Source organism: Ipomoea nil, unplaced genomic scaffold (genome assembly GCF_001879475.1).
Source record: "Ipomoea nil cultivar Tokyo-kokei standard unplaced genomic scaffold, Asagao_1.1 scaffold2754, whole genome shotgun sequence".
In the NCBI taxonomy this organism is placed as follows: Eukaryota; Viridiplantae; Streptophyta; class Magnoliopsida; order Solanales; family Convolvulaceae; genus Ipomoea; species Ipomoea nil.
This window is the reverse complement of record NW_017619182.1, coordinates 229,069-241,750: the sequence shown is the minus strand read 5'-3', so window position 1 is coordinate 241,750 and position 12,682 is coordinate 229,069. Positions and strand designations below refer to the sequence as shown.

Genomic DNA, 12,682 nt, shown 5'->3' with positions numbered 1-12,682 from the left:
AGGAAGGACGATTTTGTTTTTAATAAGAGTATAGATAGACTATAGAAATTTTATAAATATATATTATCTTAATAATAAAAATTCAATTACATTATATGATTTTTACATAAAATTGAAAAACATGTAACAATATATAGACTTTATAGTAAATATGAAGATATGCTAAAATAAAAATTACCTAATTAAATAATAATAATTTTCTTTCATGCCTCAACACAATCACATGTTATTTTCATCTATAATCAAATCCATATTCACCTTCATTTTTTTAAAAAAAATACTATCATCTATTCATCTTCATTTTCTAATCATCCATTTTAATTTGTAGGAAATCAGGATACCACATCAAACTGGAAACTACATAGGAGGATTTTATTTTTATTAATAGTATACATTATTATTAATATTATTATTAATTTAATTCAATATCCTTATTATTATTAATTAGTAATTTTTGATATAATTTTCCTTTTTTACTTGTATCCTTATTATGACAATTTTTTTCCACAATTTTGCCTTTCCTTTTCCATTTTCAATGAATTAAGGATTCTTCTTCATTTTTCTATTTTACTGATTGTTATTAGTATTAATTAATCATTGAATTCTGTTTCTTTTTCTATTTTTAGTGAATTACGGATTTTTTTATTTTCTTATTTTTAATGCTAACTTTTTTACTAATTATTATTAGTATTAATTAATCAATGAATTTCATTTTCTTTTCTATTTTTCTTGAATTGAGGATCTTTTTTATTTTCCTATTTTACTGCTAACTTTTTTAATGATTATTATTATAGTATTATTAATTAGTAACTTTTTGTCTTTTCTATTCTTTCGGCGAGAATGCAAGGAAGGAATATTTTATTTTTAATAAGAGTATAGATAAAATATAGAAATTATATAAATGTATATCTTAATAATAAAAATTCAATTACATTATATGATTTTTACATAAAATAGAAAAACATGTTACAGTATATAGACTTTATAGTAAATAGTAAGATATGCTAAAATAAAAATTACTTAATTACAAAAAATAATTATTTTCATGCCTCAGCATAATCACATATTATTTTCATCTATAATCAAATTCATATTCACCTTCATTTTTTTTTTTTTTTGAAAACTATCATCTTCATCTTCCTAATCATCCATTTTAATTTGTAGGAAATCAGGAAACTACATAGGAGGATTTTATTTTCATTAATAATAATAATAATAATAATAATAATAATAATATTATTATTATTATTATTATTATTATTAATTTAATTTCATATCCTTATTATTATTAATAATTAGTAATTTTTATTATTATTTGCCTTTTTTACTGGTATCGTTATTATGACATTTTTTTTTTTTGCACAATTTTGCCTTTCCTTTTTCATTTTCAATGAATTAAGGATCTTTTTTTATTTTCTTATTTTACTTATTATTAATAGTATTAATTAATCAGTGAATTGTATTTACTTTTCCATTTTCAGTGAATTGCGTATTCTTTTTTTATTTTCTTATTTTAGTGTTAACTTTTTTTACTGATTATTATTAGTATTAATTAATCAGTGAATTTCATTTCCTTTTCCATTTTTCATGAATTAAGGATTTTTTTAATTTTTCTATTTTACTGCTAACTTTTTTACTAATTATTATTAGTATTATCATTTTTCATCTATAATAAACACCATATTCACCTTCATTTTTTTTTTTTTGAATACTATCACCTTCATTTTCCTAATCATCGATTTTTATTTGTAGGAAATCGGGATACTACTTCAAACTGGAGTATGTATTATGATATGAGAGTACCATTATATTCTACAACATTTCTTATACATTAATTACACATGGGATACTAAATAATATCTTTAATCTACGTTTGGACCTACATGTGCAATAGTGAACAAATCCAAGAGTTAGAGATAGATGAACACAAATAAATTCAAACTCATCATATGAAAAAAATCAATTTCCGGTTCGATAAAGCGCTTCGTTGCCTGTGAGGAGAAGAAGAGTTTGATTTCTAATAAGGAAAACACCAGTCCTTCCTTGCTATCGAAAAATTAAGAAATCAGCTTTGTAGTCAATGTTACCAGGGTCTCCATCAACGCCCAATCCGTTGGATCCTTCGGCACTAAAAACACTTCAAGCTACATTTGCAAAATAATAATAATAATAATAATAATAATAATAATAATAATAATAATAATAATAATAATAATAATAATAATAATAATAATAATAATAATCATCTTGAAAACTGTATAAAAAATAATACTTACGTTTTTATGAGTGCAACACCAAGATATGATTCCACAGAGAGAACAGAAAGAAGATGGAAACAGTGCAAAAAGAAAAATTGTGATTTCCAAACTCACCAATCCATTGTATTTATAGGTAGAAAATATGAGAATTATAATTATATTAACCTAATTTACTACACAGAATTTACTTTATAAATGTATGGAGCAAATACCAATTTTGATCCCACAAGTATTAGCAAAATGACAGTTTTAGTCCACATGTTTAATTCCTACCAATTTTCATCCACGACTATTACTTTAATACCAATTTTCATCCACGACTATTGTTTTAGTGCCAAAATTCATCACGCCAATCACACATTTGTTTAAAACATGTCGAAATATGAAATTATTAAGGGTATTTTCGTCTTTTTAAAATTAAGATCCCAATTTGAGCATGAATAAAAAGATTTAAGCCCTAAGATCTATCGTGATTCGCAGTTTTTCTCCTCAAATTAAAGTAGGATGAGGAGGAGAACTGTCAATTGAGATTGATCTTAGGGCTTACATCCCTTTATTCATGCTCAAATTAGAGCCTTAAGTTGAAAAGGACGAAAATGCCCTTAAAATTTGTAGATTTCGACATGTCTTGGATGGAGGGGTGACCGGCGTGATGAATTTTGGTACAAAAATAATAGTCGTGGATGAAAATTGGTACTAAAACAATAGTCGTGGGATGAAAATTGGTAGAAATTAAACATGTGGACCAAAACCATCATTTTGCTAATACTCGTGGGACCAAAATTGGTATTTCTCTAAATGTATGTATACACGTAAATTTCTTAATACTTTACTTTACCAATTACCTAATATATATTATTCACACACCTAATATATATTATTACTTAATACTTGATATCTCTTAATCTTGTATATAATTTCTAACCTAATATATATTATTACTTAATCTGCACATGGAATATCCCTTAATCTTATATATAATTTCTTTAATTTACTTAATCTGCACATGGAATATCCCTTAAAATCTTATATATAATTTCTTTAATTAATTAAATTTGGATATTACACAAATGCCCCTAAATTTTGGGGGGAAAATTTGTGAAGGAGGATTTTACTTTTATATATATATAGAATAGATATAGATATAGATTTTACTGATTATTAGTAGTATTAATTAATCATTGAATTCTGTTTCCTTTTCTATTTTCAGTGAACTACGGATTCTTTTTTATTTTCTTATTTTTACTGCTAATTTTTTACTGATTATCATTAGTATTAATTAATTAGTGAATTTCATTTTCTTTTCCATTTTGCGTGAATTAAGGATTTTTTTTTTATATTTTCCAATTTTACTGGTAACTTTTTTACTGATTATTATTAGTATTATTAATTAGTAACTTTTTTCCTTTTCTATTCTTTCGGCGAGAATGCAGGGAAGGAGTATTTTATTTTTAATAAGAGTATAGATAGTCTAAAGAAATTATATAAATGTATATCTTAATAATAAAAATTCAATTACATTATATGATTTTTACATAAAATAGAAAAACATGTTACAGTATATAGATTTTATAGTAAATAGTAAGATATGCTAAAATAAAAATTACCTAATTAAAAAAAATGATTTTCTATCATACACATTTTTTTTTCATCTATAATCAAATCCATATTCACCTTCATTTATTTTTTGAATACTATCATCTTCATTTTCCTAATCATCCATTTTAATTTGTAGGAAATTAGGAAACTACTTCAAAATGGAAACTACATAGGAGTATTTTATTTTTATTAATAGTATACATTATTATTATTATTATTATTATTATTATTATTATTATTATTAATTTAATTTCATATCATTATTATTATTAATTAGTAATTTTTTATAGGATTTTCTTTTTTTACTGGTATCGTTATTATGACTTTTTTTTTTTGCATAATCTTGCATTTCCTTTTTTCATTTTCAATAAATTAAGGATTCTTTTTTTATTTTCCTATTTTTCTTATTATTAGTAGTATTAATTAATCAGTGAATTCTATTTCCTTTTCCATTTTCAGTGAATTGTGCATTCTTTTTTTATTTTGTTATTTTACTATTAATTTTTTTATTGATTATTATTAGTGCTAATTAATCAGTGAATTTCATTTTATTTTCCATTTTTTGTGAATTAAGGATTTTTTTTATATATAAATTTTTATATAAAATATAAGAACATGTTACAGTATATAGACTTTATAGTAAATAGTAAGATATGCTAAAATAAAAATTACCTAATTATAAAAAAATGATTTTCCTCTATAATCAAGTCCATATTCACCTTCATTTTTTTTTTTTTTTGAATACTATCATCTTCATTTTCCTAAACATCCATTTAATTTGTAGGAAATTAGGAAACTACTTCAAAATCAAAACTACATAGAAGTATTTTATTTTTATTAATAGTATACATTATTATTATTATTATTATTATTATTATTATTATTATTATTATCATTATTATTATTATTATTAATTTAATTTCATATCCTTATTATTATTAATTAGTAATTTTTATAAGATTTTCATTTTTTTACTGGTATTGTTATTATGATTTTTTTTTTTTTTTACATAATCTTGCCTTTCCTTTTTCATTTTCAATGAATTAAGGATCATTTTTTTTCTTCCTATTTTACTTATTATTATTAGTATTAATTAATCAGTGGATTATATTTCCTTTTCCATTTTTAGTGAATTGTGTATTCTTTTTTTATTTTTTTTATTTTACTGTTAATTTTGTTACTGATTATTATTAGTACTAATTAATTAGTGAATTTCATTTTATTTTCCATTTTTCGTGAATTGTGGATTTTTTTATATAGGCTTTTTACATAAAATAGAGAAATATGTTACAGTATATAGACTTTATAGTAAATAGTAAGATATGCTAAAATAAAAATTACCTAATTAAAGAAAATGATTTTCTTTCATGCCTCAGCACAATCACATATTATTTTCATCTATAATCAAATTCATATTCACCTTCATTTTTTTTTAATACTATCACCTTCATTTTTCTAATTGTCCATTTTTATTTGTAGGAAATCGGGAGAACACTTCAAACTGCAGTATGTATTATGATATGAGAGTACCATTATATTCTACAACATTTCTTATACATTAATTACACATGGGATACTAAATAATATCTTTAATGTATGTTTGGACCTACATGTGCAATAGTGAACAAACCCAAGAGTTAGAGATAGATGAACACAAGTAAATTCAAACTCATCATTTGGAAAAAATTACTTTTCGGTTCGGCAAAGCGCTTCGTTGCTTGTGTGGAGAAGAAGGAAAACGCCGGCCCTTCCTTGCTGTCGAAAAATTAAGAAATCAGTTTTGTAGTCAATGTTACCGGGGTTTCCATCAACGTCCAATCCGTTGGATCCTTCGGCACTAAAAACACTTCAGGCTATAATTGCAAAATAATAATAATAATAATAATAATAATAATAATAATAATAATAATAATAATAATAATAATCGTCCTCCTCGTCGTCGTCGTCATCATCATCTTGAAAACTCTAAAAAAAAAAATACTTACGTTTTATGAGTGCAACACCAAGATATGATTCCACAGAGAGAACAGGAAGAAGAGAGGAACAGTGTAAAAGGAAAAATTATGATTTCCAAAGTCACCAATCCATTGTATTTATAGGTAGAAAATATGAGAATTATAAACTTGTATAATTTTTCAAAAAGGAAATGTGTAATTATGTAATATTACAAATTAATAAATTTTAATTAATTTCCATTTTACATTTACTTACCAAATATGTTTACTACACAAGTATGAGAGCGAAAATGAAATAGGAGGGTTACATATATATATATATATATATATATATATATATATATATATATATATATATATACACACACAATATACAATATACAATATACAATATACATCTACATCTATCTACATCTACATCTACAACAATACAATACATACAATACAATTCTAATAAGTGCCAATAATGTTAGGCCCTTAAGTGGAACAAAAAAATGTCGGTCATATTGTTTCTTAAAATGAATGGTTCATATTATACTATTGTTTCTTAAAATGAATGGTTCATATTATTTTTATTTTAGTATTTTTTATTGATTTTTCTTATTTACCCTCTATTATATTATTTTCTTCCCTTGAATAACCTAAATTTCGTTAGCATAAACTTTAGTAACGGAATATTCCGTTAAGTATTTATTATTTTAACTTACACATTAATTTCTATAAGAAAAGTCTTAGTTTCGAACCACATCTCAATTACAGTTGGCATAATTGTTAAACATATACTACGAATATGTTAAAATATATTTAAAATATATATAATATAAAATTTAACATAAACTTTGTTCAAATAATTAGTCTGCCTAAATACATAATATTCAAAGTTAAGCATCAAAGATTATAAATCAAGAACTTTAAAAATCATTTGATCAGAAAAAAACTTAATATTCTTTAGATTATTTAGATCAGAAAAAAACTTAATATTTTAATTATACTTTTGCATTAATAAATTTTGTATGTATTTTTTTTTTAAAATCAATGATTGCATTATTGTTGATGAAAAGTATATACGCCACTTTATTACTCTTTAAACTAAATTAAGTAGTAGCTACAACAAAAAAATAATACATATGCATTTAATTAATTTAGAATTAGATGTCTATAATGCCTTTATTTTTTTTTAAAAAAAATTATTCATTATAAAAAATTTAAAAATAGATATAATTTCATTAGTTATATTATCTTTATTTTCTACAATTCAAAGATTCATTACCTTCAAATTTATCAATTTATTATATTCACTGCATTGTCCATTGTCTTCTTTTTACATTATCTTGTAATTAAATATCAAAGTTATAACACAAAATACATTATATATATATATTTATTTACCAAGTATTTTATACAAATATAATAAATATTAATATTTTGTTCAATACTTTCACATGATAACCTACAACACACATCTCACAATGCATGAAACATGTAGGGAAAACTACCACTACCAAATATCGATTAGAAAATTCAATAAATATTATCTTGCATTTATATATTTTGAATTACCGATTTAAATAAACAAATTCAATATTTATTTACATATGCATGGACATCTCCGATATGCATGTCCACCTTGCAAGGTGGACACGGTTCCATAGCATAATTTGCCCACTTTATTGCTCTTAAACTAAATAAAGTAGTAGCTACAACAAAAAATAATACATATGCATTTAATTAATTTAGAATTAGATGTCTATAATGCCTTTATTTAAAAAAAATATTCATTATAAAAAATTTAAAAATAGATATAATTTCATTAGTTATATTATCTTTATTTTCTACAATTCAAAAATTCAAAAACTAAGACTATGTTGTCTAATGGTACCCGGGTTGGACTTCTATTTGGAAGGTTATGAGTTCAAGCCTTGGTGGAGGCGTTATTGGTTCTTTGTGTTTTAGTAGGTTGAGAAAGTATATGAACAGATACTACAATGTAATAGGGCCAGTAACATTCAAAAAAAAAATTTATTAATTTATTATATTCACTGCATTGTCCAGTGTCTTCTTTTTACATTATCTTGTAATTAAATATCAAAGTTATAATACAAAATACATTATATATATTTATTTACCAAGTATTTTATACAAATATAATAAATATTAATATTTTGTTCAATACTTTCACATGATAACCTATGACACACATCTCACAATGTATAAAACATGTAGGGGAAAACTACCACTACCAAATATCGATTAGAAAATTCAATAAATATTATCTTGCATTTATATATTTTGAATTACCGATTTAAATAAATAAAAATTCAATATTTATTTACATATGCATGAACATCTCCGATATAATATTGCGTTGATATACTGTGAAATACTTATTTAAAAATAATCATTGGGCATTATCCCATTCGCGCAAAGCGCGTACAAAAACTAGTATATATATATATATATATATATATATATATATAAAATATAGATTCTTTTAATACTGTTATATTTACAATGTAATTAATTTATAGTATAATTTACTTCGTAAATTATAAAGCAATCATTATAACAGTCCACACAGATGTGTGGATCACGCTACAAAATCACACAAAATACATTATTCTAATTCATAAAATACATTATTTAAATACATAAAATACATTATTCTAACTCATAAAATACATTATCTTACCCCAGAAAATTCATTATATTATTTTAACACATAAAGTACATTATTTTAGCTCATAAAATACATTATCTTACCCCAAAAATTTCATTATTCTAACACATAAAATACATTATATATTATTCTAACTTATAAAATACATTATTCTAATACATAAAGTAAATTATTCTAACTCATAAAATACATTATTTTATTCCAGAAAATTCATTATATTATTTTAACACATAAAATCATTATTCTAACTCATAAAATAAATTATCTTATCTTGGAATGCTCAGTATTCTAAACGCACGTTTTAGAATAAATAGGCACTAGCATCAATTTTAGCATTTCGCTTTCTTCTTCGAGCAAGCATTTTTTTGGCCAAAAAAGCTTGCAACCGAAATTTTGGTATTAGGTGCGCTAGACGAGCACAAAGAGAAGTGCAGTTCGGAGATTTCTAGGTTTGCCAATATCTCAAGCTCCCCTTACACAAACGGCCAGATGTTTTCAACCAGAATTTTGGCCATCTGAACCCTAATAAATCGCGGGCGGCGGCTTGGACGAATAAGTTTAACTGTTTAAGTATGCTTTGAAAGGTGTGCTGCTGCAACGGATTCGCCGGAAAAAATGAATTCGTCGGAGAAGAAGGAAGAGATGTATATCATTATTTTAACTGTTGAAATCTTTCGCGAAATGTGGCCGGTAATTTGATCGAAGTGATCAAAATTGATAAAAATTGCATAATCAAGGTACTAAATTGACACTTTTGTAAGTCAAATACTAAATTAACAAAGTCCATATAATCATATGACCAGAATTGAAAATTTTTCAACTCATAAATGTGAAAGAAAATGCAACGTTGCAAAGGCCCACTAAAATCCATTGTAAGCCCATAGCATTGTTCCCAATTGTAAGTCCATAGCAGAAACCCTAAAACAGGCCATATTTAAAACGCGCTTCCTTTCCTTTATACTATCAAGCTCTATTCAAAGAAACGCCTCGCCTCGCCTCGCCTCTGCCGCACTGATTTGATTTCTTTCCTCTTCTACGAGTCAGTGTTCGGGTAAGTTGTCTGGGATTTATCTTATAATTTTTCCGATTTTCGATTTGTGAATCTTGTGTTTGATTGTTTCTTCAATTGCTTTCGTGAATCATATCGGTGCCGTATCTTTAGAGAGTTGATTTTTAGCTGCTATAGCATATGCATTCTGTTTGTGCGGGTCATAGATCGTTAGTATATCACTTTGTCCCTTTTAGTTTTGAGAAATATGTTGCTATCTACTGTGTAATCCAACTCTTTTGTCTGAATTTCAGTTTGTTTCCAGTTACTGAGAAAAAAATGTTTTTTTCTTTTCTTTTTGGGTTTTGATATAGAACTTTTCTTAAAAAATGGTGAGAGTTAGTGTGTTGAATGATGCTCTGAAGAGCATGTACAATGCTGAGAAGAGGGGAAAGAGACAGGTTATGATTAGGCCTTCCTCAAAAGTGATTGTCAAGTTTCTTCTGGTGATGCAGAAGCATGGTATGTTTGTTTCATTCTGTGAACAATTGCTGTTATGGGTTTGGTGGTCTTGGTTTGCTTACTCTTGGATGTCTTGCAGGATACATTGGGGAGTTTGAGTATGTGGATGATCACAGAGCAGGTAAAATTGTCGTTGAGTTGAATGGGAGGTTAAACAAGTGTGGTGTAATTAGTCCTCGTTTTGACATTGGTGTCAAGGACATTGAAGGGTGGACTGCAAGGTTGCTTCCATCAAGACAGGTATCATACACTATTCAAATTAATATTTTCGACTTAGAGATGTTTACTATTAATCTTTCTTGATTCATACTGTTGAATCTTTTTTGGCCCTGATCAGCATTGTGTTGTGGTAATGTACTTGTCAAAGGATTAATGTTGGTACACATTCTTTGGCACTCATCTGAAAGTTGTTTATCTCATAAAGTTCTATATTGTTGATGTGGTTTTTATGTTCTGAAAATTTTATTCCAGTTTCCTTGATTTTCAGCTCATGTCTATGTTTCGTGATTTGTATTTTACACTGAAAGGGAGCCCTTTGGGTTTTTCTCCAAGTGAATTTATTGTTTTTTTTCAAGTATATTTGATCTGATTGTCTAGATTGTATAAATCAATTTGTACCTCTATCATGTTCTGCGTAGCATGTTTGATTAAATAAGAGTGACAATCCACGTTGAATTTGGGGCAACTCACTGAATATTTGCAAGACCCAAGTGGTAGCAATTGTCACAAAATAAAGATTTCTTTGTTGATGAGCAGTTGAGGCTCTCCTGCAAAGGAGGGAATCCTGTATATCTCCGAAGGGTCAATCTCATATCCTATCACCTTGGGGAGCAGAAGTCTGCAATTACCTCTTGGGTTTGGCCATGAGAAGTACATTACTTTTATGTGTAATTATATAATGATATAAAAGCTATTTTGGATTTTGGCGTGTTAGTTTACACATTCTATTTTATGAATTTTCAGTTTGGATACATTGTGCTGACTACATCTGCCGGCATCATGGACCATGAGGAAGCCAGGAGAAAGAATGCTGGAGGAAAAGTTCTTGGCTTCTTTTACTAAATTTCTTGTTGACGAGAATGACAGGTGTTGGTTTTTGTCATGTATTTCTGCTTTATACATACCTTCTTCAGCATGGAGATCTATATGTTTGATTTTAATTTTGTTTTCCCTAAGATTTGAGTAGAAATTGTTGCCTTTATTTCATTTTCAAACGATGTTATTGACTAATACATTTAGTGGAATGTAGTGACCATTTCTCGGTTACTGATGCAATTTCACACACCATTTACCATCTCTGCACAATACCTGCTTGCATGCAAGCTCCATTTATGCGAGTATACCCGTTGTGTGCTTCTCTTTAGTGATATTTGCATGCAAGGCTTTTGTTTATAGTTGAATAAGTATTGTGTTTGTGTGATTGGCCAAAAGCCCAAAATGAGGCATGGCCCGAGGCTAATCAGTGTGATTGAACTACATATGATTGGAATGAGACAGAACTATGAACTAGGCAAATGATTAAAGGACTCACTTTGTATGAAGAAGCCATGAACTTTCTTATTGTTGTCAGGTAGAAGAAAAGAGCATCAACTTTGCATTTCTGCGAACTTGGGTAAGGTACAATGCCAAAGGTTCTTAGGTTGACAAGAATTGAACCAAATTTGAGTTTTAAAAATGTTCTCTCACCATCCTAGATGGTAACCAGAAATTTTATTCTTCGATCAAAGATGGTCAAAAATGGTGCCTGCACTTTTGACCCGTGGTGGAAAAACTTTTGATGACCAATATCAAAATTTTTAAAATTTTTAATTCTTTTAGAAGGAAATTCACAGTTTTAGTCATTAGTTATACCTAAATTTTAAACTCAGTCTATAAAGTATATTACTCTACAATTTTTCCCCTTTAATTATGTTGAAAGTGACAATTTCAATCTATTACTTGTAAATTTTATAAAAAAAAACTTTTTATATTGATGAATTCAAATTAGTGTTGAGTTTTCTGTAATGTTAATCATATGAGAATATGAGATGATGGAAAGTTGACACCATAAATTATAGAGTTAATACTCAAAATGGTCCCTCGACTATGTCATAATTACTAATTTGGTCCTCAATTACCATTCTTACTCAATTAAGTCTTCAACTATGTAATTTTTACTCAATTAAATCCTCAACTATACAATTCTTACCGAATTTAGTCCTCAACTATACAATTCTTACCCAATTTAGTCCTCTGTATTAATTTGACTGTTTGTTGACTGTCAAAAGTCGGGATAAGATTATAATTTTACAAGATTTCTCCTTCCCCTCCATTTAGCAGCGCCAAACCATGCAGCAATACACTCCGATCAGATTTCGATCGTCAAAAAATCATTGGAAATCAAATTCATGGGCTATCCGATGCATAACCACTACTTTGATACTGACAGGTTTAGAATCCAACCGGAGCTTATTGCTACATGGTTTGGCGCTGCTAAATGAGGAGGAAGGAGAAAACTTGTAAAATTGCAACTTTATTTCCACTTTTGACAGTCAACAAACAGTCAAATTGACAAAGAACTAAATTGAGTAAAAATTCTATAGTTGAGGATTTAATTGAGTAAGAATGATAGTCGAGGACCAAATTGGTAATTACGACATAAATGAGGGACTATTTTGGGTATTAACTCTTGAATAATCTCTTG

At 26.6% G+C, this 12,682-nt stretch overlaps 1 protein-coding gene across 1 annotated transcript; it reads left to right on the top strand.

The window, feature by feature from the left end:
* The first annotated feature begins 9,459 nt into the window (after positions 1-9,459).
* On the top strand, positions 9,460-11,293 carry LOC109156677 (40S ribosomal protein S15a-1-like). Its single transcript, XM_019304515.1, has 4 exons — positions 9,460-9,540; positions 9,852-9,999; positions 10,079-10,239; positions 10,963-11,293. Exons 2-4 carry the CDS (start codon positions 9,867-9,869, stop codon positions 11,059-11,061), a joined length of 393 nt encoding a protein of 130 aa, XP_019160060.1. The 5' UTR covers positions 9,460-9,540; positions 9,852-9,866; the 3' UTR covers positions 11,062-11,293.
* Positions 11,294-12,682: the final 1,389 nt, after the last annotated feature.